Source organism: Solanum lycopersicum, chromosome 3, assembly GCF_036512215.1.
Source record: "Solanum lycopersicum chromosome 3, SLM_r2.1".
Taxonomy (NCBI): Eukaryota; Viridiplantae; Streptophyta; class Magnoliopsida; order Solanales; family Solanaceae; genus Solanum; species Solanum lycopersicum.
The window spans coordinates 54,594,106-54,618,778 of NC_090802.1; the positions used below are offsets into that span (position 1 = coordinate 54,594,106).

At 34.3% G+C, this 24,673-nt stretch overlaps 1 protein-coding gene across 2 annotated transcripts; it reads right to left on the minus strand.

The window, feature by feature from the left end:
- Positions 1 to 1,764: 1,764 nt before the first annotated feature.
- Positions 1,765 to 15,289, minus strand: LOC101259922 (clathrin heavy chain 1). Of its 2 annotated transcripts, XM_069295166.1 has the most exons (31): positions 15,220 to 15,289; positions 14,901 to 15,143; positions 14,462 to 14,666; positions 12,421 to 12,509; positions 12,242 to 12,320; positions 11,976 to 12,103; positions 11,246 to 11,344; positions 11,053 to 11,161; positions 10,850 to 10,929; positions 10,528 to 10,755; positions 10,358 to 10,423; positions 9,838 to 9,954; positions 9,497 to 9,694; positions 9,269 to 9,385; positions 9,071 to 9,130; positions 8,747 to 8,833; positions 8,488 to 8,571; positions 8,276 to 8,410; positions 8,140 to 8,202; positions 7,956 to 8,060; positions 6,924 to 7,036; positions 6,565 to 6,817; positions 6,350 to 6,486; positions 5,978 to 6,256; positions 4,888 to 5,890; positions 4,269 to 4,754; positions 3,996 to 4,166; positions 3,677 to 3,862; positions 3,064 to 3,186; positions 2,471 to 2,581; positions 1,765 to 2,271 (listed from the first exon to the last, which is right to left on the minus strand). In XM_069295166.1, exons 2-31 carry the CDS (start codon positions 14,943 to 14,945, stop codon positions 2,119 to 2,121), a joined length of 5,109 nt encoding a protein of 1,702 aa, XP_069151267.1. In that variant the 5' UTR covers positions 14,946 to 15,143; positions 15,220 to 15,289; the 3' UTR covers positions 1,765 to 2,118. The 2 variants fall into 2 exon arrangements, with proteins under 2 accessions (XP_069151267.1, XP_004235240.2); XM_004235192.5 differs by lacking the exon at positions 15,220 to 15,289 and having other exon boundaries at positions 14,901 to 15,219.
- Between the last annotated feature and the right edge of the window lie 9,384 nt (positions 15,290 to 24,673).

Genomic DNA, 24,673 nt, shown 5'->3' on the forward strand with positions numbered 1-24,673 from the left:
TTCCAATAGCGTGTTTGCGGAATACAATTTACATTTAACGTACTCTGTATTGTGACCTCCTTAAATAGCATCAGACATGCAATTTGCATTATTTTGGTTATTCTTATAGAAACTACACATTGCATGAAATTGAAATAGAAGTACACACTTTATGGGTTGATTGCTTTGCAGGAACCAAAATTCTGTACAGTCCCAAGTCAAAAGGGCAAAAAAAATTGTCAAAAATTTCAAAATAGCACACCAATTTTTTTTAATTAAAAGAGCAAAATCGCTCCTGACAGAGCAATTTCCTTTAACAAAATTGACGTCGTTATTTTTAAAAAAAAATTATTGCTGCCCCTGCAGCATTTTTCAAAAAAGAAAAATACTTTCTAGAACTGAAATCGCTGTTATAGCAGCGATTTTCTTTTTTAAAAAATATTTTTCTTTAAATCGCTTCGAAGGTAGCGATTTCATTCCATTTTTGCATTTTTGAATATATTGTTGCCTTGAAATATTTTGTACTGTCATTTGCTTAAATGGTTAATAGTGATTGTACATGCTTGGTTTCACCTTAATCTCTTTAATATTTTTCTATTGATTTTGGAGTTTAATGAAATCGCTGCCCATCAAGTGATTTTTGAACAATTTTTATTTCTTTTAAATGTTTTTAATAAATAGCTATTGCAGGAAAAAAATTGACCTAATAGCTGCTGGGGCAGCGATTTTATGTTGGAAGTAAATCGCTCTTAACGGAGCGATTTGCCCTTTTGGTTAAATTTTTTTTTTGATATGCCCTTTTGGAATTTTAATAGATTTTTTTATCCTTTTAATTCCGAACTCCAAATTACAACGTGTACTCGAAACTAAAACTAATAAGAAGCAAAAACATTTGTAACTCCTTAAGTATGAGAGAAAATGGAAAATTATTCAGCAAGACATGAAATAATGAAAAAATACAAGAAAAAGAACAAAATAACAACGACTCATCAATGGACATATATGCAGCTGTTGATAGATAAAACGGAAAAGGGTCATAATTGTTCCTGAATTATGTGAAATAGATCACTTATATTATTCGTTACATTTTGGGATAAAAAATATCCCTGATGTTATTCTAAGAGACCACATATACCCTCAAGAGTTATTACTTCATATTTTTATTGACTTGGCATCCCACGTGAGACTAATCCTTCCACCTAAGCATTGTCAACTAGGATTCACTACAAAAGAACTAGACCTTTAGCAGCGACATAGTCGCCACAAAAGCCCAAAAAATCGTCACTAAAAATTTTTAACATAAAATTCTAATTTTGTATTTTTTTCTTCATTGTTTTTAAAAAAACAAAAATGATATTTGTATGTTTTATTTTTATGTTATATGGAAATGTATAAAATGTACAACGATGCATTATATAGTAGGAGATGTGAATCGAGAAGTAATTTTCATGATTTTTTGAAATAATATTGGGTGTTTTTATATTGATATTGCAAATTATTTATTTTAGAAAATTAGATTGCAATCAAAAATTAATTATAATATTTTTCTTTGTTGAAAAATAAGTTTTACTAGCTTGTCGGTCAAGTTCTTTTGTAGTGAATCTTAATTGGCAATGCTTAGGTGGAAGGGATTAATCCCATGCCACGTCACTGAAAAATTAGAATGTTAACTCTTGAGGGTATTCGTGGTCTCCTACGATAACGGCGGAGGTGTTTTTTATCCCGAAATATAATGGATAATTGATTTATTTCTCAATTTTGATCCTTTTTTGAGATAAAAAGATCTCCAAAATAAAGCATTAAAATTAGATTTTATCCACAAGATGACGATACTTACAGAACTTAGGACAATTAATCCTTGACAACCTAGAAAGTAGCACAAAATACTATATAATAATGCATCTCTACATGGTTTTAGATAATTGTAACATTCTCAATGTGCTGCCTAGCTGCAAAAAATTGCCTCTTCTAAATGAATATTACAAAGGAGATGTCAGCACCCTATGACACAACAGAATGGTCATTTTATCTTAGCCTCCGTCAGCAATCAATTGCAAAAAAGCCCCAACTCTTAACAAAAAAGAGGACCCATTTGTGTGCTTCTCTCTTGCTTACACCACTATCTGAAGTAACATTAAATTAGTAGGGACCCATGGGTGGCATACCAAATGGAGGCATCGGAGGCATTCCCATTCCGCCCATTGGAGGTGGCTGGGATGGACCAAAACCTCCTCCCATACCCGGCATTGGTGGAGCAGGCAAAGCCAGAGGCAGCAACTGTGCATACATATTCTACAACCAAAAGTGAAGAGGTTTAGAAATGGCTTATTTACACAATTAAACATTACAGGAATCGCCAATTTACCACATAAATGCATGCATTTCATGTCGCACTTATCAAAACCTTACCAAAAACTTTTGCAATGTTGATTATGTTTCAAGCTATTGGCAGTAAACTACGAAATTACTTGCAATGTAGATTACAGAATACCTGCTGCTTCATAACGTCCTTCTCTTCATTCTCTTTGGCTTTTGCTTCACTTTGAGCCTCTATTTTATCTTTTATCAGCTCATCAACCTTGCCGGTATATTCACGAATAAACTACAAGAGAGAGAGAGGAATCAGAAATAAGTTGCAGATTACACTAGATATCAATAAGCAGCAGCAAATCAGAAAACTTAAAGAGACAGCAAAGCGATTACTGCAAATGATAGATGATCTGACATGCAATGCATCTTTATATTTTTTATATTACCCACAATCATAGTGAACAACTATAAACGGAAAATAATGAAAAATAGGCTCCAGAAGAGATTCAATACGAATATCATGTTAAACACACCCAAGGGGAACACAAAACCATTCTTATTTTTCTGATAAGTACAAACAGGTTTTTCCAGAGCGAATCAGACATCCTCGCAGCCATGGCAAGGCTGCACTAGCATGCACGTCCATCAGACAAGCCCTATTAAAACTTAAAAGGGCTAGATATCCACAAGGAGACGAATGCAAAAGATTTTTTTCCTTCAAAGAAGATAAGCAAGCGAATATAGACACAGGGTTAGGACAGAGAGTCAGTGTACCTGTAACAGGTATGGGAATGCGAAGTCGATCATATTGTTCATCCATGCTAGCTCAAGGGCAACATCCGGGCGAATCAAATCATAACAAACAAATAGGCATGACGCGAAGCATTCTTTCTTTCCCTGCAACAGTACATAGCAAGAATTCAAAGCCTTGTATCCATCAATCAATTTCATATAATATTCAAATTTTTAAAAATAACTGTAACTAACAGTTTCAGATATCAATTACAAGCTAGACAAGTATAAACCAATGCAATATAAATGCACTCCAAGTTATATGTAGACTTTACCAGACCAGAAATATCAACTTCCAAGTTAATCTGACCCACTTCTCCTGAGTCTTTCCCAAGCAATAAATACATTGTATCTGGCACTCCCACATTTATATTTACTACCATATCCCTACCATCTGGTTTGTTCATGTACTAAGTCTTTTCATTTTGAAGAGCTCGTTAATGACTGAACACCCCAACCCAATATCTTCTTCGCTAGCAATACTATTAACTCGGTACATTCTCTCTAGTACTTTACTCACTTACCCTTCTCTTTAGGTTGGTTTGTTAGTCGCGGGGGGGGGGGGGGGGGGGGAGTTTTGAAATACCACTGTTACCTGTTCAATGAAGTAAACAAGCAACTCTTCAGCAAGCTCACGATCCCCAGATTGTGAGGCAGTCTCCATTGCATCTTTGTAAAGGTTATCTTTCTTCGACAGAGCAATGGATTGTTTCCACCGACCAGCCCTTTTATAGATATAAGCAGCAACACGCCTCATCTCAAGAAGCTCGTGCTTCTCTATCTGTTCACCCAAACAAAAAAAAAGTAGAATTGTTATCAGATATCTGATGGATACACTTATATGAAAATTATTACTTGATCAAAAGATTCTCTGATAGATACAAGGGAACACAATTTGGTTAACTATCCTTTACCTTCTGCGCAAGACCAATCTGGTCGAAGTTATCATGCAAATCTACTGATTCACGTAATCTATCATAATCTTCTTCTTCAACATATATCTCATTAAGGGCCTCATTTACAGAAGAAACGTTGTTACTTTGAACAGCAATCATGTAAGGCTTCACTAGGCGAAGATGACCCGCCTGTTACAAAAAGAAGAAGAAAAAGGAGAAAAGGAGGGATTTAACATCAATAATATTAATCCAAACAATCCTTGTAAGTAGGGCTTCTATGAAAAGTGAGACCTTTCTCATTATGTCGACTACACGGGTGTGGTCCACTCTAAGTGCAAGAACATTCAGAAGATCATTGATGAGATCAGGATGTTCTTGCAAATAGAAGTGGACGGCCTTGTAATAAAGCTCCACATTAGCAACTTTGACAGCAATGTCTTTGAACTGCATATGATCCCAAGCATCTGGAGAATGATTCATGACGGTAGTGGCAGCATTATCAAATTCATCATATTGGATATACAAATAAGTTAATTCTTTCCAGTGTTGCTGCTCATCACAGGCACGAATAAGCTTGGGAATGTTGAGACGTGTGGAAAATAATTTTATGTGTTCCATGAGCTTCTCATGACGGTATCTGGCATAAAGGACACCAAGTTCTGTGAAGATACCCATATGGGCGCGCTCCAAACCCAGCCCACTCTCCATAAGAGAGATCAATTCGTTGAAACATCCTCTGTTTTGGTAATATTCACTCACTTCCTCCAGATCATCCACCTGACAAAGTAAAATAGATACAACCAATCATCAGTATTCCAGATCTTTTCAATGCAATTAAGATAAGCATGTTGACACAGAAATATAAACAAGGATTCCCCGTAGTAACTTATGAAAAGCAATGCTAAGGTACCTGTACTATAATGTTGAGCCCACAAATTTGAGCTAAGCGGAACTCTTCAGCATCGACACAAGCAAAGCAGACTTCTTTCCATGTTTTTGAACTATTTGCTTTACGTGCTGCATCAACAGCACCTTGAAATTGATTTAGCTTTACAAGTGTGATAGCCAATTTGGCCCAGTTAGAAGTAAAAGCAAATATGATCTTTGCAGCCTCATACAGGGTTTCATCATACAACCGGTCACCAACATTTGGTAGATTGGCAACATTTGGCATGAGAATAAACTCTTCAATGTCACTCAATCGATCTATTTTAGCATATGCATAGATTAGTTCACTGTCAACCTTGGGCTCCTTTGTCTTTTGCCTTACCATCAGCAGATACTTCACCAAGTCATGGTAAACATCAGCATCCTCTGCAGCACGAATGACATCCAAAAATTGGGTTGTATCATCTGCACGGATAAATGACTCAATAGCATCACTGACTAATCCTTCCCTGAGTTGAGCTTTAGCGACTTGGCTCCAAACAGCATCTTCTTCAACTCGGAAGGCAAACTCGACAGCGCGGTTTATATCATGAATATTATCTAGAAGAACATTGACACCCTGGACATTTAAATTGAACTTCTTGAAGATAGCAAAAGCTTCTTCATAAAGTTGGGCTTCTACAGCTACCTCCCCTACAGCAGGTCCATCAAAATTATCAAGCCTGTTGATATAATCCATAACTCTAGCTGGATCAGCTTTAATGGCTGTCAAGATAAGCAAGTTTTGCAGATTAAAGTTCCCACTGAATGCAGAATTCTGGAGGACAATCTTTTCAAGAAGTTCAATCAGTTCATGCGGAAGATCAGCAGTCATGAAAGCTTTAACAGTAGCAGAAACTTGTTCTGGGCTTTTGCTCTCAGGCAGAGCAGTGGAGACAACTTGATCGATAAGCTGCCTTCTGAACTCATTTTCAGGGTTAAGAACTTTCTCCCAGAGATCACCATCCATCCTCTCAACGACATACCTAGAGACATCAGGAAATTTGGCTGTTCACCTCTAGACATCTGACAAAATCAGCAGTTATAGAGAAACTACTAAATGAATAACAAACCTGGATTGTAGTTTGAACAAAGAGTTCTTGTTGGTTACATTAATAAGTTCATCATCACATTGGCCTCTCCTATATGCAACAACAGCAAGGGTAGGATCGCGCTTCTCACAATATTTACCCACAACACGTGAATCATAGTATGGGTTGGTTGTCAGGAAGTGCTCTGGGTTATTGTTGCTATCTATGATGATCTTACCCAGAGCATTGTGTACATGCACATCTTGGCTTCCTTCACTCACAAGATGCTCCAAGAACTGAGTGAGCAGTCGGAGGCGGTTCCTGACAACAAAGAAGTTAAAGCTTAACATGAAAGTTTCTAAGGACCAACTATAAACAATTGTACCAGATATATTTATATATAAAAAAAAAAACCTCTTTTCACATTCATCCACAAGGGGCTCAACAGGTAGCAGAGAACGAACAGAAAGGATCAAGCCTTTAATAAAATCCTCAGGACACTCATCATCCAATAGCTGTCCCACAACTAAAGGAGCATTTGCTGGGTTGACCTATACAATGGCAGATAAAAGTTCGCAAGTCACAAAATTACAAGAAACTTAATAGAAGTACAGTGAAACTGTACCAACCTTTTGGACATAACCTTCAATATACCGTAGCATGTTATTGGTATAGAGGTAGTGTGTGAGATCAGGAACAAAACCAAAACGGTCACAAACATTAATTAGAGGCCGAGCATCAGGAAGTTTGGCTTCCATCAAGAAGTTCTTTGTCTTTTCAGGGTCATAAAAGTTTGATTCTCTTGTCACGCGCTCAACTTCCTTGATTTGTCCAGTCTTGGCAGCAGCCTCAACATACTTGAAGTGAATTTCAGGATCCTCACTGCAGGAAATAAAAAATGACAATTCACCAAGCCAGCCAAAATTTTTTGAAAGGGTGGTTGATAAAGCTAGCCAAATATCAAGATATCATCTCCATGTGTACATACCTGGAACTCAAATATGATCCCAAGAAGAAGTACAACCCATCATAGGACTTGAATTGCTCAAAAAGCTTTATGCAGGCATCAACACCCAACTGCTCACAATACTCTTTCGCTACCTGCAATATCACAACATAATCAGTATGTTGTAATTGGTATGTCACACAATAATTGAACATTACAAAAAAAGATGACGTTTCACATGATTCAAGAATCTTTAATTTATTTATTTATTTTTATTTGGCCATGCTTCTAAAATACAACTTATTTTGAGCAGAACTTTTGTCAAAATAGCTTTTCATAGAAGTACTTGTACAAGTGTGGCAGTTTGTGTGTTTGGCCAATTTATTTGAGAGGTTTTTTCAGTATTTAATAAGAAGATTGGGTTTGGCCAATCATTCCAAAAAGTACTTTTGGGTATCAAATAACGATAAGAGTATTATCAAGGTTCATTTTTTTTAAATCAAGGTTCATTCACAGTTAGTATTATATACATAGAGAAATAAATTAAATATTTATCATGTAAGACTTTTAGTCAAGCTTTTTTATTTAATTAGAATACAAAACATAGAATAAAAATATATATTAAAAAAATTAATACAAATTTAGTAAAATCAAAAAAGGGAAAGGAGAAGCGGATTGTATTTATATTTGAGAGAGATAAGTTAATTAACAAGGCAATTTAATAATATAATTTTTTAGTAAGAAAAAAACTACTTTCTGCCTCTGCTTCTATTTATTGGAAGGAGAATTAAATCTATGTTGCTCGGACTCTTTAAAAATGTCAACGAGTGCGTGAGGATTCACCAAAAGTAGTGTATTTTTGGAGAATCCGACCTAGGTGCTGCATCAAAAGTGAAGAGTCCACGCAACTAACTAGAATTTTGTAGCTTCTTCCCAAAAACAAAATAACTGCTTCTCAAAAGCTCTTTTTACCTTTCTGTCCACACACCTCAAATCTTTTCAGGAGCTCGGCTAAACAGGCTATCAGTTCCAGCAACATACTTCTGTTAAAAATATAAAAACCAAAATGAGTACCTGGACAATTATTTGAAGGTTGCCTTTGATGTTGATCACTAGCAGGTCCTTCATGCACTCAAGAGCCCATTCACGTGAAACAGTCCCAAAGAACTCAACCAGAGCCTGAGAAAAACAATATAGTTAAAATACAAGTCCGCTCACTCAAAAAAAAAAATCAATGCAATCCATAGAGCATAATAACCTGAGGCTCAATTGCATGTGTGTTCACAATGACACGCTTGATATCAGGGAGTTCAGTATAGTGCTGCAGAAATATGTGCCATTTAACTAATTTGCAATCAGATGAAAATATATTCAAGTGATGAAAACCATTCAACCTGCAGAGCCCGGATGTATAGACCAGCCTTTTCACAAAGTTGAGCAATTCGAGGTCGATCATAGTGACTGAACATTCCGTTTGCTAATATAGCATCTGCTACATTGGGGAAAGTCACAAGATTGATTTCCAACACCTGTATAATGGAGGCATTACAATCTAAAAACAAAATGCATAGACAGAAAAAATGGCTTTCTACAGGAGAAAAGAAACCTTAGTCTGCAAGAAACCATGTTCTGGAAGGTTAGGCTTCAGAACATCCAACAAAAATGCTGTTGCCTCACGGATCATGTTCCTCTGACGAAAAAAAAGAAAAGAGAGAATTTCATCAGCTATATGTTGCACCCAGTAGACATGGTAAATAAGCCTTCTAAAGCGCCAAGTTTAAAGCCCTTAACAGGAAAATATTGGAGTGAACAGTGTCAGTATAATGGTAAACAAGCATTTTGACATCATTAAGAAGCCAACTAACCTGTAGAAAAAGGTCAGTGATTGTATTATAATCAACTGGACAACCGCCCTCCATTTGGGACATCATGAGTGCAAAGTTAACAGCTCCCTGCATATACAGAGACAATACTTCACATCAGTCCAGCAACTAAACCCCATGGGAGAAGTTGTGTTGATTTTTGCTTCAAGAAAGAAGTAATATTACCAACATAAGAGCAACATTTCAAAGAGATGTCAGAGGAAAATAATCAAAGCAATTGTTCTCTCCAAATCATACGGCATGTGAAAGCCAAAACTGTTGAAGATTCAATACTTGTAACTTTTGCTAAAACCATTTCCCACATACCTGAGGATCAGATCGAAGAATTGTTTGCAGGAGGAACAGATAGTCAGGTGTATAGCCAACCTATATCAATAAAAAAACATTTATAATTACCAACCTCAATTAGAGTTATCATAGAAACACTTGAACTGAGTAAAACATACATGACAGCTCAGTTCAAAAAGAAATTTACATGATGACCAGCAAAAATGCATCACTAACCTGCTTGGAATAAATCAGAATCTTGTCAAATTCCCTGCGCTCAGCGAAAGCAGCAACAACTTTTGGAGTTGCTCTTGCTTTGATGTATATCTTCAAGGCGAGATCATTATCAACAGTCTACAACAAATGGTTTACAGCTTCTGTCAGCACCTTAGGCCATGTGAAAGAGAGAAATCAATTGAGTGGTGAACAGAAGAAAAAATAATAATGTTGAATTCTAAATTTAACCTTCACAAGATCGCCAAGTTCCTCACTGCACTCCAGCTTATCCTCAGCTAACCAGTTCTCCAAAAGGTTCTTCTTATTTTGGTTGACAACGAGGCGTGACAGTTCCAAAGACTCAAAAGCATTGAGCTTCCCTTTTGTCAAAAGTGTCCCAAAGTACTGCAAAAGAGGAGGTGTTTGCCCTGCTTGAACAGGAACGCTCTGCAAATAAGACAAAGAGACACATAAATACAGTTTGCATAACCCTTATGTAAAATAAGTCAGAGAAGTTTATTGTTCAAACTCGGTCTTGGTGAGCAATAAATGTTGTGAGGGAAAATTTGTCTTGGTAACAAAATCAATACCTGAAATTTGGCAACAGTATCAGACGTACGGAGAATGCCCTGAGGTGATTCTGCAGCAAGCTCAGCTGCCTCTTTGTACTTTGTTTGGGCAAACAATTCTTGGAAGCGCTGGACAACCTGTGACAAAATTAATAGATGTAAGATCGTTGTAAAGAGTAGAGAGCAACAAAATTTCCAGATGTCGATTCCATCAGAGTCAACAGCTTCTGATAAGATCACTGCTAAACATTGACGATAAAGTAAAGAGGGATTTTTCTTTTGACAAATAATAAAGTAAGAAGGACTAGCCATGTAGAATCTAGCTCTAGCAGATGATCTCAATAACAAACAGTCTATTTCAGCACTATTCAATTTAGAAAAGGAAGATTTTCAAGAGCAAAAACCAAGCAGTGAACTAGTTACCAGAGTTAGAAGGTTCCACAGGAAAGAGATATTGTAAACTAAAGAAAAGGGCAGAATTCTCTCCCACAGAGAAATCATTTCAAAACAATGACAAACTGAAAATAATACATCAACTTACCAAAGTCTCGGCACCGGGAAGATTTCCTCTTTTGGCAAGATTAACAGCAAGCTCCAGATTATTCAACTGCAACATGTGTAAGAATTTGACAGGTTCATCCAATATTTACACTTCAGGAAACGAAAATTATCGAAATACATGGTTGCAGGATGCAACGAAAATAAACTTACTTGTCCACTGACAAAAGGTATAATAGTTGTTTCATTTACTGTGGCTAGCAACACTTGGCCTCGCCTGTTGATGGCATAGAAACCACCAATTGACGAAGCTTCAGCTGTCAGGAAAATAGGGTCTGGGCTAATCCTATTTCTGTATACCGCAGTAGCTGTTTCCAGGTCGTAGACGAAAAGAAGCCCAAGCTTTGTGATGACATAAATTAAACTATACTTATGAGATATCTGCAAAAGAAACAGAATAGTTGTGTCAGAAGGAACGGAATTCACAATATACAAACATAAGACAAAGTGACAGACCAGGAAAGGCAAGCGATACCTGCATGGAAACTGGGAAATCATCAGCAAAATCTGGAGGGAAGAAAAGGTCCGCCTGTTTTTTTGTAAACGAAGGTTTCCCTGCAAAAATGTACCATGTTAGGAATAGGACATAGTTATATCAGGCAATCCTCACCACAATGTCAGTAAAAAACCTTCAATGATAAAAAACGGTGAAAGGAAAATAGGACGCAGCGTATTAACCTGGCTGAGCTCCCAGCTCAATGACATGCAATTTTGATATAACCTGTCCAGCATTCAAGGATTTTGTGGCAAAAGAAATGAGTATGGAATCTCTATCACTTCCAGGTACCTGATTAAAGCATACAACAGTTACAACAGGTAAACATCGAAGCAAAGCTAGCAAAAACAAAATGTATAGAGGAGCTTTTCTCACTCTGAATGATGCAAATGATGCAGCGTGTGCCTCTAGAGATTGACTTCGTTGCTGATCCACTGAATATAATTGCATATTTCCTTTGACCAGTTGGGGCCTCTACTGACAAGAATAGAAATGGTAAAATCAAATGACAAAAGAATTTCTTTACACGTTCAAATTTGGGTGAAATCATCAAAAAACAGTAATGTATCCACCTAGAACACATTTCACTGAAAAATGTTTAAACAGCCAGTCTTTTGAGCTTTAGATTTCCCCTCCATTCCTCTTCCCCCTCTCCCCCCTGATGTAGAACTAACCTTGCTAATAACCTAAAGTTTCAGCCCTTCGTCAAACATCATCTAGTACATACAACAAATGACCATTTTTGGCCCAGCTTGCTGCAGATGAAAGTATCCAATATTCAGGCAACACTACAGCACACAGGACTATGACCAAGTCACTACATGCAATACTCCTTTTCGTACAATACCACAATACAACAATTGAGAAACACCAACAATCAGCATGCTAAAAACAAAAACAAATGAGGGTAGATAGGGTAACAGAAAAAATTGCATAACAAAATATTTGAGAATATGTAATACAGCATCAAAACCTCATATGACCTTTCCTGGCTTTCCCTAGCTGATTATACTAAGGGAAGGGATTTAATGACAAAAACAAAATCTGCTATCACAATAAAACATTAAAACTATCAATAACAGCATATATTAAAAGCATTACACACCTCTGGCGAACCTGGGGCAATACCAATCAAAACCAACCATTTCTCTGAAGGATCACAACGATAATTGATTATTTGATTATTGGCTAGATTGGCTGTTCTATCAAACATCTTTATAGGCTCAGTATCACCTGAATACAGACAAAAAATCATCTTAAGGACAGACAACCAATCATCACATAAAAAAGAATGGCCAGAAAAAGTAATAACACCAAAAAAGTGCCTTTATCCACTCAAACACGAGAAAGAAAAAAGGGGAACTGTCTTACCTTCAATTGGCCAATGATAGACTGACGTCTGTGTGACGATACCTAAAATCTGCGGGGTAATCCACTTCCAGAAAACAACCTATATATAACATACACTTAAAGTTACATCAACACTATCAAAAGCTGCAAAGAATGCAACAAACTAATTAAAAGAAAGAATCCATAAGGCTACTTATTACCTGCTCAGGCATCTGATATGACTTTATTTTCTGCTTTGCCTCAATATTGAAAATTTGTAAGTGATCTTGAGTAGTTCCTGGTACTTGAGCTTCAAGAGGAGAAAGAAGAGAATTTTGCTTCATCAGAAAACGTATTACAACTAAATCCAAAGCGGAAGAGCGGTCGTATTTTCCTCTTCCCCACTTAGAGAATTTATATGGATGACAGGAAACAAGATCGCCAATAATTCGATAATTCGTTATTGAATTAACAAATTCTTTGAAGAAAATATCAACAATGAACAAAAGAAATCCACTAAACCCTTTAGGCCATGGAGGAAACAAGGTAACAGTGATTTGTCCAAACTATAGTCGGCTGGTCCTAATTTGTAAGCCAACATCTAGGGAACAATTAGGTACAATATGTATGTCAGAGAGAATCTTCTAGTAACAGCTGATTTATCACATGGTCACAGATTTTTTGAGATAAACATGGCTCACAGATTCTTTAAGAGCATAAAAATCACATAATTGGATGAAGATTCAATTCACAATCTCTCGGTTCTACTTAAGTTAATAAGTGCACTGACCACTATTACATTGACAATATCTCAATTCAAATGCAGTACTCATAGACCTAACATATCAACACTGGCACTTTGAGTTGAGAGTAAAAGTCATTTCTGAAGATAAAGCTTCCTCACTCTCATAAAAAATAAAGTAATATCCGCTGGAGTCTTCCTCAAGAAGGAAACCACTAGCAGAAATTACACCACAATGTCCAAACTTACCTCCCTTAGGAGTCGTTTGGTACAAAGATGCATAATGCAGGGATTACTAATGCATGGATTAGTAATGCATGGATTAGTAATGCGGGGTTTAGTAATGCAGGGATTATTTTTTAGCAAGTGTTTAATTCATTATTTCCTACCTAGTCTTATGTTTGGTTTAAAACTTTAGAAAAAGTTTATTTCCTATTATACCATTTAGTTATTGTGAGATTATGTTTCATTTAACTAGTCATGTTAAATATTAAAAAAAATATATAAAAATATTATTAATTTTGAGGTGTGATATTTCACATGGTATATTTCTAATTTTTTGTTGGTCAAATTTACCTTGAACTTAACATGAATTTAAGGCTACTTAAATTGTTCAAATACGCTTAGCTTATTCTAAAAATTAAAAAAAATAGTTTACGTGGTCAATTGATGAACTACATTTAAAAACAAAAAATCAACCCAATATAACAACTCAAACATGGAGAAAAAAATATTAGTTTGTGAAATCATCAAATTACATGGAATAAATTTGGAGAATTAAATGAACAATTATAAATATTCTCATATAAATAAAAAAAAGAACATGAATTACAAAAAAAAAAATAGGAAAAAAGATTTGGGGATAATTTAGTCATTAGGGGTCTTATCCAAGGATTGCTAAACCTTGTATTAGCTATCCCTCCCTTTCCTAGGGATAAAATAAGACCATGTATGAGGTATTAGTAATCCATGGATTAGGTTAAATAAAGTAACCAAACAATGTTTTTGTTTGGACTATATTTTAATCCATGGATTATTTTGATTAATACTTCCTACCAAACGGGTCCTTAATGTCTCTTCCGTTTATTACCTTTGATGACCAAAGCTTCATATATGTGTGTTAGACTATTTTACTCAAGCTTCAAATTTCTTTCACATATGCAATAGTGAATCATGTAATAGTAAAAAAGCACTCCAGGCACAAAATATCCCACGTTACCAGGGTCCGGGAAGAGCCGCACCCCTAAGGTCTGTAATTTAGACAACCTAACCTAATGCAAGCATTAATGCCAGCTTCCAGGCTCAAGCCCGTGACCGATAGTTCACACAAAGATAATTGGCATTGCTCTAAGGCTCCCCTTCAAAATTGACTTGTCCACTTTTAAGCATTAAAAACCCAACAAAATACCGAGTCAGTTAGTACATAGATAGTACCAGCACTTCAGGTATCACAATTGCAAACTTGAGCGAATGATAGAACATTCAGTGAGTAACCTAAAAATTCCTTAGTAAAGCTATACCTTTTAGAGCCAAAATTCTGGAATTGGGATTCATAATAGCAGAGTCAGCAGTAATAGGGCGGCGCAAAGGCTGCATTGGCATATTCATATCAATAATGACCACACTATTTTGTGGTGATGTCTCCCGAACACAGATATACTTTTCTGATTCCATTGTTACATTTGTGAAGTTGATGAACTGCTGGTTAACCCCTGCACTTGGCAACTGCAACACCAAGTCATATAATATCAAAATTCAACCCAGTAACCAAATTAAATTTGGAAAATTCCACATAATAAAATAAATAAGGTATCGGATCCAGCAATTAATCACATATTACAGATCTAATCTACATTTCATACATGTTTAGTAGGGTAAAACTCTAGTAATAATAGCAATTTCAATGGAATAGTATGAACACAAATATTTCATTCGAAGTGTAAGAAAGAAAGAGCATACTGTAAGGGTCTCTTTCATAATGATCGGTGCAGTAGCAGCCGCCATGATGGAGATCTGCGAGACGAGATCTCAGAAAAGAAGTAACCCTCCCAGAGATTCAGAGAACAATAGAAAAATCGAGAGAGAAAAGGGTTCTTCTAAAATGCGTTTGGTAAGCACTGAAGATGGCGAATATGGAATGAATTGGGGAACAATTGTTGAGTTCTAACTACTAGTACTCGAGCATGTCCTTGCGTGTTGTACCTTATGGAGAAAAAAGAAAAACTCAAGTTAATATAAAACACTCTTGATGTTTATAAATGACAAAAATAAAACCTACAATAACATCTAGGCCCCCAAATGAGTAGTCATGAAAAGTTTTTTTAAAAAAAACCAGTTATAATGCTGCAACTTTAGTTGAAATGTTGTTTGGTGATATTATATTGTATCATTTTGTAATGTATGGTACTATACAATACTTTAGTTTATCATTATTAATTATGTGAAGGTATATTGTATTGTTTGTTGGTTTATTTAAGGTAAGGGTTTGTTTGACATGATTCATTAAAAAAATAGTAAAGTATTGAAATTATTCTAAATTTGACATAAATTATTTATTTCATCTTTAAATTATTGACAGTATTGAAAACACTCATCAACTTGACTAATTAACTTAGGAATAATTTTTAATCAACTAGGTGAGATGAGGGACATATCTAATTAGATAGGTGGAAAGAGGATATTTTGAATTAATTCCTATACATTAAGATATTTTTGATCCATTTCTGTTACATTTATTCGGTGTTTGTTTATGAATTATTAATTAATAGCGATATGAATTTATAAAAAAAATTTGTATTATTTGTAACCTCTTGCAAATTCTATTCTAAGTATTCAAAGCATTCGCCATAAGTATATAAGTTTGGATCGGATAATGTCCTACATGTACATGTGTGTTAAGGTCCATTATCTAGTGTAAGAAGTGTATCAGATGTGGTTTAGAGTTATAAGAGATCTCTAACACTAAGTCGAGTTCATAACTTCTCTACTGGCTAGGCTTTCACATGAGTTCCTACCATCGTCAACTTAAAATGATCATATCTCTCAGAATACAAAGATTAGGCGGCTCATTAATATCAAATCAAAGGTCTATAAATCTTCTTTTGAATGTCAATAATTTTGCATCATTCCAAGTTCGGAGTAAAAAGTTATGACCATTTATTATAGACACTCTCAACAAAGTTTTTAAGACCTGATTTTCACGAGTCTAGCCTACTAGCCATAAATTAAACTATGGATGGTATATTGAAAAACATGAACCAAATTTTATAGAGTGATTTTCGGCTTGCTTTCCATGGACCCACCCTACTGGTCGTGGATCAATCTACCGACTGTAGAATGAGCTTGTGGATTGAAATTCAAACAGTTAATTTTGTCTGATTTTTATGGATATAAATCACGATTTGTAGATCAAACCACAGAACATAATTTGTGCTTGTGGAATGAACTTCGGATGCTCACTTTTTGTCATGAATTCCACATAAGGAATCCATTATTCGTAGATCCAACCACATGTCATGGTTTGCGCTCGTGGAATATTTTGACAAATTTTTAACCGGGGTTATCTTAATCTTTTTTATTCTTTCTAAGCCTTGATCTCAATGTTTTGATAGCTAATTGGGGATTATATCGTAATATTATCTCATTATATTCTCATATCTTTCTCCCTAAACTTTGAGCAAAAATCAAGAGAAAACCTAGGGTTTCACGTTTTTCAACTAAATTTTCTTCAAGAACTCTTATTCACCAAGGCATGTAAAACTATCATAGTAAGAGATTAAATTTTTTTCCACACATTACATTTGCAATTTCAACTAGCAAATTCAAAACTAGGGTTTTTATCCCAAAATTCAATATGTTCAAACTTTTATTTATATTTCCTATTATTGATTCTTGAATTCATTATAAAGATTTCATTATTTCACATTATAGATGATTTTTGATTATTGTTCATACTTAATTATAGCACATAAATCCGTTTTAGCTAAGAGTTATTTAAAAATCTTGACATAGTATCTCTTATGCATTCTTTTCATGAGTAAGGTGAATTTCAAGCCTTAGAGTCGGTTTAATATTGTTGTTGATAGGCTAAAAATTTTTATTTATTTTTTTTAGAAAAAAACACTTCTTTTGAAAAAATTAAGTGAAAGGAAAATTCTTAAAACTGCTTTTAAATAGAAGCATAAACAATTTTTCTGTTGCTGGGAAGAAGTCAAAATTTCTATTAAAAATTGAAGCAAAAGCAAAAGCAAAAATTTATTTTTTTATGACTAAAATATTCCTTACACATATACAAATTTATCAATATATCCCTTATTTATTAATTAACATATTTATAGGTTCGGTTAATTTTCATTCAAGAATTCTATTTTTTTACAATGAATTTTTTATTGTTTATGTTTTATATTACTATTACGATTTATATATTATATTTCATATATTACTTTACGTATTATTTTAAAACAACAATATTTTATAGGATTAAAAAAAGTAACATTAAAGATTTAGACCCTCCCAAAAAAATAACAAATACTAATTATAAAAATTCTTAATTTATGTATTACTTTATTTAAGTTTGAATTTTTTTAAGACTTTAGAGTATTATAACAAAAAAAGGATAATAGCTAAAATTGAATCCAAAAAAATAAGTAACAAATAACAAAAAGATTTTTGTTTCTGATATGGAATAATATAAAATAATGAGAAGTTAAATTAGAGAGAAGAGAAAAGACTTCTTATTCATTTTGAAGTATACTCAACATTCATGGATTTTCTTTACAATGAAGGAAAACTTCTTTATTTATAGAGGACACTTTACTTGGTTCCTAAGTAGGATTTTCTAACCATATCTTAAAAGGACTCCACATAATTAGACATTCACTATAATACAAATATGTTTATAACACTCTCCCTTAAATGTCAGTAGATTATGTGTCTCGTTAATATCTTACTAGATAAGATTCAGTGAAAAAAATTAGTGAAGAAAAAAGAGTACACATATCTAATAATATGCATTATAGATGCCTCATTAAAAACCTTACAAAGAAAGCCCAACGGAACAAAATTTTGTGAGAAAAAAAGAGTATGTCACATATTTTCTCCCCCTAATGAGAACATCCATCCACATAATTGAATCTTCATTTTTCAAGTTCGTGCACTATCTTCTTGAAAGTTGTAGTTGGTATAGACTTGGTGAGTAAATCAATTATAGTATTACTTGAACAAACATGTTGTATGTTGATGTCACCATTCTTGAGAGCTCATGTGTGTAGAAAAATTTTGACGAAATATGTTTTCTTCAATCTCCTTTTATAAATCATACCTACACTATCAAAGATTTCTACAAGTTCCTTATTTCAACTTTTTTAAGCAAATAATCTATTGTCTTTTGAAAACTATTCAAAAGTTTCAATTCCAAGTCATCAACTTGCATAAAAATACAAAAGATTCTCGATTGTTTGAATCTTTATATGAGGATTACAAACAAGTTTTCTAAAAACTTGTATATGTTTTAGGTATTGTACCCATTGGATATTTTCATATCAACTTTGTCAAGACAACATTCAATATTAGATGTATGACATATCTAGTGCCTAGATTGGAAGTCAAATAAACTTTACGTCTACCAAGATGCACCATTTCACTTTTCACTTGATAATTATTTCTACACCGGCCAGTATAATTTAATAGACGTAGAATTTATATCCTCATAATATTTTACAATATTTTGCGCTATTATATCAAGGATATCGTCAACGATATATCATTCTGTATCAATTCACAATAGGACATAACTTATTGAGATCTCATCACTTCATTATTTTTAGGTAGCTATCCCTCTCATGAGGTTTCATAAAGTGTTATGTCATAGGCTCTCCAAAAGCACATTTTCTGCTTATTATGATCATTTTGAGTTTTTTATCCTCCCCTTTTTCAAGGATTATTTTACTTAGAATTGATTAGTCTATCATACTTCATGTATGTCATAGACTTTATCCTTAAGAGACATTGAATAGGAGTGTTTACAACTCTAGTGTTGCTTCTGATCTCCCCCTTATGTTAGACAAACTAACATATATCTCAATCTTTTGGAGAATCTATCTTTGTGCGTTATTGTATATTCATTGATTATATACTACATATCAAAATAATCAGATGAAAAATATTTGATCCCTAACCATAAATTGATTGAAAGAAAATTTGATCATAATTTATTAGTCTGATGTATACAACTACTTTAGTATGTAATACATTATATTTCAGACCATGAAATGTTTTCATAAGCAATGATTGACTATTTACTTAAGAAATTTAATGTCACATCAACTTGGATATTTATCAAATTATCAAGATGAATTATCTTGATTCCATATTAAAAAAGGTGTGCTCTTAACCCAATTATCTTGCACACACAATTTTGCGAATGTCAAACTACATGTAGACGACATACGCACATGTGATTATCTTATAAATGCATCTATTTATTATATCAAATACTAGGTGAACGAAATCATATTCACCTTCTATACTTTTCAGAATTTAGAGATTTAATCTCAACACTTTAGTTGATCCAATCAACAAATCACGAGAACAAGTAACATAAAAAATTCTTAAATAATCTTCTACTTCTTTAGTGTATGTCTATTACTCGGTACACACATTTTTTAGATGACCAAATTATTCATCCGAACTAAAAAAATTATTAGTACTTGTAAACACCAAGTTTACTATGTCATGTGCCTTTTGTTTTAGTAAATTTCTAATTTACTATTATATGAGTAAATTTCAATTTTATTACTCCGAGAATGATTTTCAAATTTATTTCTTCTCAGTTATTCTACCCCTTCTAGAGGTGAGTCATGATTCCATTACTGAATCTTTAGGTTCTTTAATGAACGTCTATTTTAATTATATGTAATTTGTCTCATCATTATAGACCCATGATGTCATAGATGATATAGACCCATGATGTCCCAGATGATCATGCTTAAGTACGACAATATTCAAAATAGAAAACTTTTGATTTACTATAGTATTTGCCTCAATTGCACTAATCCTTGTCCAATACAAATAACTGTCCAGAGAAATTCTTAGTGATACCACATCTACAATCAAAAGTTGGATATTTTCTACGCCTAGCATGGAGGCTTACACCTCACTTTAGAGAATGAATTTGTATTTTTACCATTAAGCAAAAGTTCTCATTCTTCATGAATGGAACACAAACATTGAGCATATCAAATCATGATAGCTTTAGTACCTCATTGCATATTCATGTGCATTATTCAATCACTTGTCTTTTTTTAGACATATTATTCACTGTTATCACATTCACTTTGGGGAATGGAGCAATTTCATTATGACAGGCTTCATAATTAATTTTAATCAAAAGCACACTGTTTGCTTTTATAGTCAACATATCATTAATATGGTGCATAATGATTTAAACCTAGTATCTTATCCATGTAAAGACGTTTTAGCCATAAATCGATGGAACTTAAACTCAACATCTTATTACCATGATGAACCAGGACTTTAACATGATATCTTACCCTTTTTAGTGTGATAGAACGTCAATCCATCGTCTTTATTATCCTCAACTTATGACATAATATGCTAAAGGGCAATAGGGCTCACTCTTGAGATTTTATAATTACTTTCACTTTGCAAGTCTTTTAACAATCTAAATTAGATATAAATATACAATACTGATATCCTGAACCAGTTAGGTTCCTCAAATTTAATGAGAAAAATCAATTATGTTACTAATAAGTAATAATAATAATATTGAATAAAAAATAAAAAGTAAAAGATCCATACAATTACTTTACCTCTGTTGGCCATCTCATTTTTTCCATATAATAATATAAATAAGGCATAATACATAAATGTGCCCTTTAACTTGACTTCAAATCACATTTATGCCCTTCAACTTTGGATGTGCACAAGTAGACACTTAAACTTGTATAAAGTTGAACAAATAGACACATATGTACTACATGTCATCTTACATATCATTTTTTGTCCTACGTGGTGTCCTACGTGTATTGTGCCATGTAGGACTCATGTGTTTATATATTTAAAAGTTGGATAGTTAAAGTGTCTGTTTGTACATTGTGAAAATGGGAGGTCAAAGTTAAAATTTGAAATCAAGTTTAGGGTCCAATATATGTATTATGCCTATAAATAAAGTCGCAAACTTATACAGGATTGCAAACATACCTCAAGCAAGGTAAAAGACATTATTTAATGCTAGTATATTGTGTGTAACACTTCAACGAATGTACAACATATTATAGATTCATATTTACAACATATTATAGATTCATATTTTTACAACTTGGTCAATCATAAGATTGCACATTAGTAATTATGTTAAGATAACAACAAGGCATAATACATATATTGGACCCCAAACTTGGCTTCAGATATTAACTTTGACCTCTAACTTTCATAATTTACAAACAAATACTTTAACTATCCAACTTCTAAATAAATAAACACATCAGTCATACATGGCAAAATACACGTAGTACACCACGTAAGATAAAAAATGACATGTAGGATGACATATAGGACATATGTGTCTATTTGTTCAACTTTATACAAGTTTAAGTGTCTACTTGTGCACACCCAAAGTTGAAGACATAAATGTAATTTGAAGCCAAGTTAAAGGGCATATTTATGTATTATGCCTAATGATATACCGTGGTTTCACGGTATTTTTAATGTTTTTCCCTTAAATTTAGTGTGTGTCCAAAAGCCTTTTTGTATTGATTTTTATGTAAGTTTCTCCTTATTTGCAGGAAATCTGTCCAAAGATAACGCGGAAAGTTTTGAGCGAGAAATGCAGAGGAGACCAGTTACGGAGCTTGTGACGATCTGTAGGTGGCATCGTAGTAAAGCTGCTGAAGGAAGATGGGGAAGTCTGACCTAAGTGTGGGATTATGGAAGTCCTGCTGGTTCGTCGCAATGATCAGAGAGTAGTCCCACTACCCAAATTCCAAGAAGTTTAAGTATTATGGAACGAAGACCCTCGACAGACCGTCATGCTTAGAACGGTCCATCATACCTGTTTGTCGAGGGTAATGAAGAGAGCAGCAGAAGAATTTGTGAAGTATGGAACAACGGAGGCCATGACGGCCCGTCGTGATCATGACGGTCCGTCACGAGGTCTGTTGATCCAGCCGCGTTTTGACAGATTTTTAGTATTTAGAATCCTTCTTTTATTAGGTTTTGTATTTATTATAAATAGTTCGAAAAACCCCGTTTTTGGAATTAGACTCTTTGTTAGTAGACTCTTTGATATTAGACTTTTTGATTGTTAGACTTTTGGAGAATCTTTAGTTCTCTTGTTCAAGTATTGAAGGATTAATTTCAGCAATTGTTACACTTTTTCTGGAATTAATTGTTGGTGATTTTGTTGATTAATCAAGTGAATTTCTGGATTTTATTCTTTCTCATCAAAGTAAGTGTATGAATTCTCATATTAAATATATGAATATTGTGATTATAACTATGGGTAACTAAACTCCATAACTAGGGTTGTTGGAACCATGGGTGAATAATGAGGCAAAATCTAACTAAAATAATAATTTCGGAATAGTGTCTTGCATGTATTGATAATTTTTTCGTTTAGAAGTCTTTTTAACGGATGGTCAACGTTATAACTCGCCTTAATGCTACTTGCCGGACCAAGGTTGTAGATAATAGGAAAAGAATTATCAACATAGATTTAGTGTATACTATCTAATAGGCTAGTGTCGATTGGTACGAGGTAATAACTTAGTCAAATATCGAATACGATGCTTAATATGAGGTAAATGTAAGGGTTAGTATAGCAACACACGTAGTCGAACCAAGGTGCGGAGTGAAATTTTCTAGATGTCGGACCAATGATTTAGAAATACATAACTTATCACTTTGCATGCAAGATACTAGGAAAGAATTGTTATAGTTAGAATTATCAAGTTAGGAACCTGCGGGAACACTTAAACCCTAGTTACTTTTATTAATTGATTAAACTCCAAGATTTGAATCTGTTAGTTGTTTACTTTAATTGAGTTAGTTATTTTCATTAATTTAGAAATAAAACCCCCCCTTTTATTGTCTTTTATTTTCTAAGGAAATAATTGACTAAATAATAGTAATAATAGATTAAAGTTAAGTCTGAACTTTTTTTCTCGTGGGAACGATTCCAACCTCATAAGTTGGATTCTTTACTTGATACGACCGCTTTACTTCTTATTTAAGAATTAAGTTTGAGCGTATCACCTAACAACAATCATTGCCGCATAGCCGATGTCACAGTAACGACACCCAAATTATTTCAATATTATAATAAATTATAACATGTTATGTAAATTAGTTATAGTATAATCAATGACTTTATTCACACAAAATTTGGCATACGACCAATGGTTTCAACTAGGGGTGGGCATAAACACCAGAAAACTGAAACACCGAACCGAACCAAAATTTTTCAGAATTTCGGTTTCGGTATTTTGGTTTACTGTTCGATATTCGGTTTACTTTTTTATATTTTTTGGTATTTCGATTCGGTTTTTGGTATGTATTATTTTGGTTTTCGATATTTCAGTGTATACCGAAATATTATACTATAATTTATATTATATTAATTAATAATTATTAATATTAAATAATTTTTTTTAAAAGTAAGAAATAGAAACCTAATAACAGATAGTATTAAATAAATAGTATTAAATAATATTAGTATTTACTGTGTACTAATCCTAGTCCTATTAGGATTAGTACTCCTTCCTATATCTCCTATATATATCTCCCATGTATTCCCTTATTAGGTTAACACTTCAATACAATCAATATTCCTTCATGGTATCAAGAACCAAAAAACCTAGATCTTCTTTTCTCTAGGTTTTTTTTCTCTCTTTAGGGCACCGATCGTTTCCTCTCTTCTCTTGGGCGGCGGCAGCCATGACAACCGAGATGGATTCTCGATTCACTTCCTTCTGGCGTTAAACTCCTTCTCAGGCATCTTCATGCCCTGATTCTCGAAAAATTATCAGACATAAATTACCCTACATGAGAAATCACCGTTCTTACAGCCCTTGAGGCCAATTACCTTCTCAAATACATCGATGAAAGCACAGAACCACCGCCGGAAGTCATCACCGCCACGGACAAATTAGAAAAAACCAATCCGGCCCATGCCGCCTGGAAAGCCGTGGATGGCCAGATCCGATCATGTTTGATTGCGATCATCTCTCCCACGGTTCAGAAACACGTCCGATCCTACACAACTGCTTCAACCCTGTGGACGGCCCTCGCAACACGCTATGCATCAATTTCCCACTCTCATATTTTTCAATTGCGTGATCGTCTCCACACAATTACCAAAGGCACGAAAACAATGGCGGAGTATTTAGACGAGGTCTCCATCATCATCACAGCCCTCGACACCGTGAACGAAATCATTCCCTAAAAAGATCTCGTCATGTGCGTCGTTCGGGGGCTCCCATTAGCTTACTCCTCCATTAAACAGGCGGTTCGCATCAGTCCAATGCCCGTTGACCTGGCTACTCTCTCCTCGTGGCTAAAAAGTGAAGAAATCAACGTGGATCTGGAGAGCAAACTTCTTCTCCGAGAATCCGCTGTTATGGAGCCGACCACCGCCCTCACCACAAGCCAAAACTATCGCGGGGGGCGTGGTGGCGGCTGGTAGGGGATCCGTGGCGGCTACGGCAGAAACAGCG

Excerpts from the sequence above, each read along its gene's own strand:
- LOC101259922 (XM_069295166.1), bottom strand. The coding sequence starts at position 14,945 with ATGGCGGCTGCTACTGCACCGATCATTATGAAAGAGACCCTTACA. Across the intron at positions 11,345-11,975 it reads TTGCCCCAGGTTCGCCAGAG|AGGCCCCAACTGGTCAAAGG; the intron begins GTGTGTAATGCT and ends TCTTGTCAGTAG. Across the intron at positions 6,487-6,564 it reads TTGAAGGTTATGTCCAAAAG|GTCAACCCAGCAAATGCTCC; the intron begins GTTGGTACAGTT and ends GCCATTGTATAG.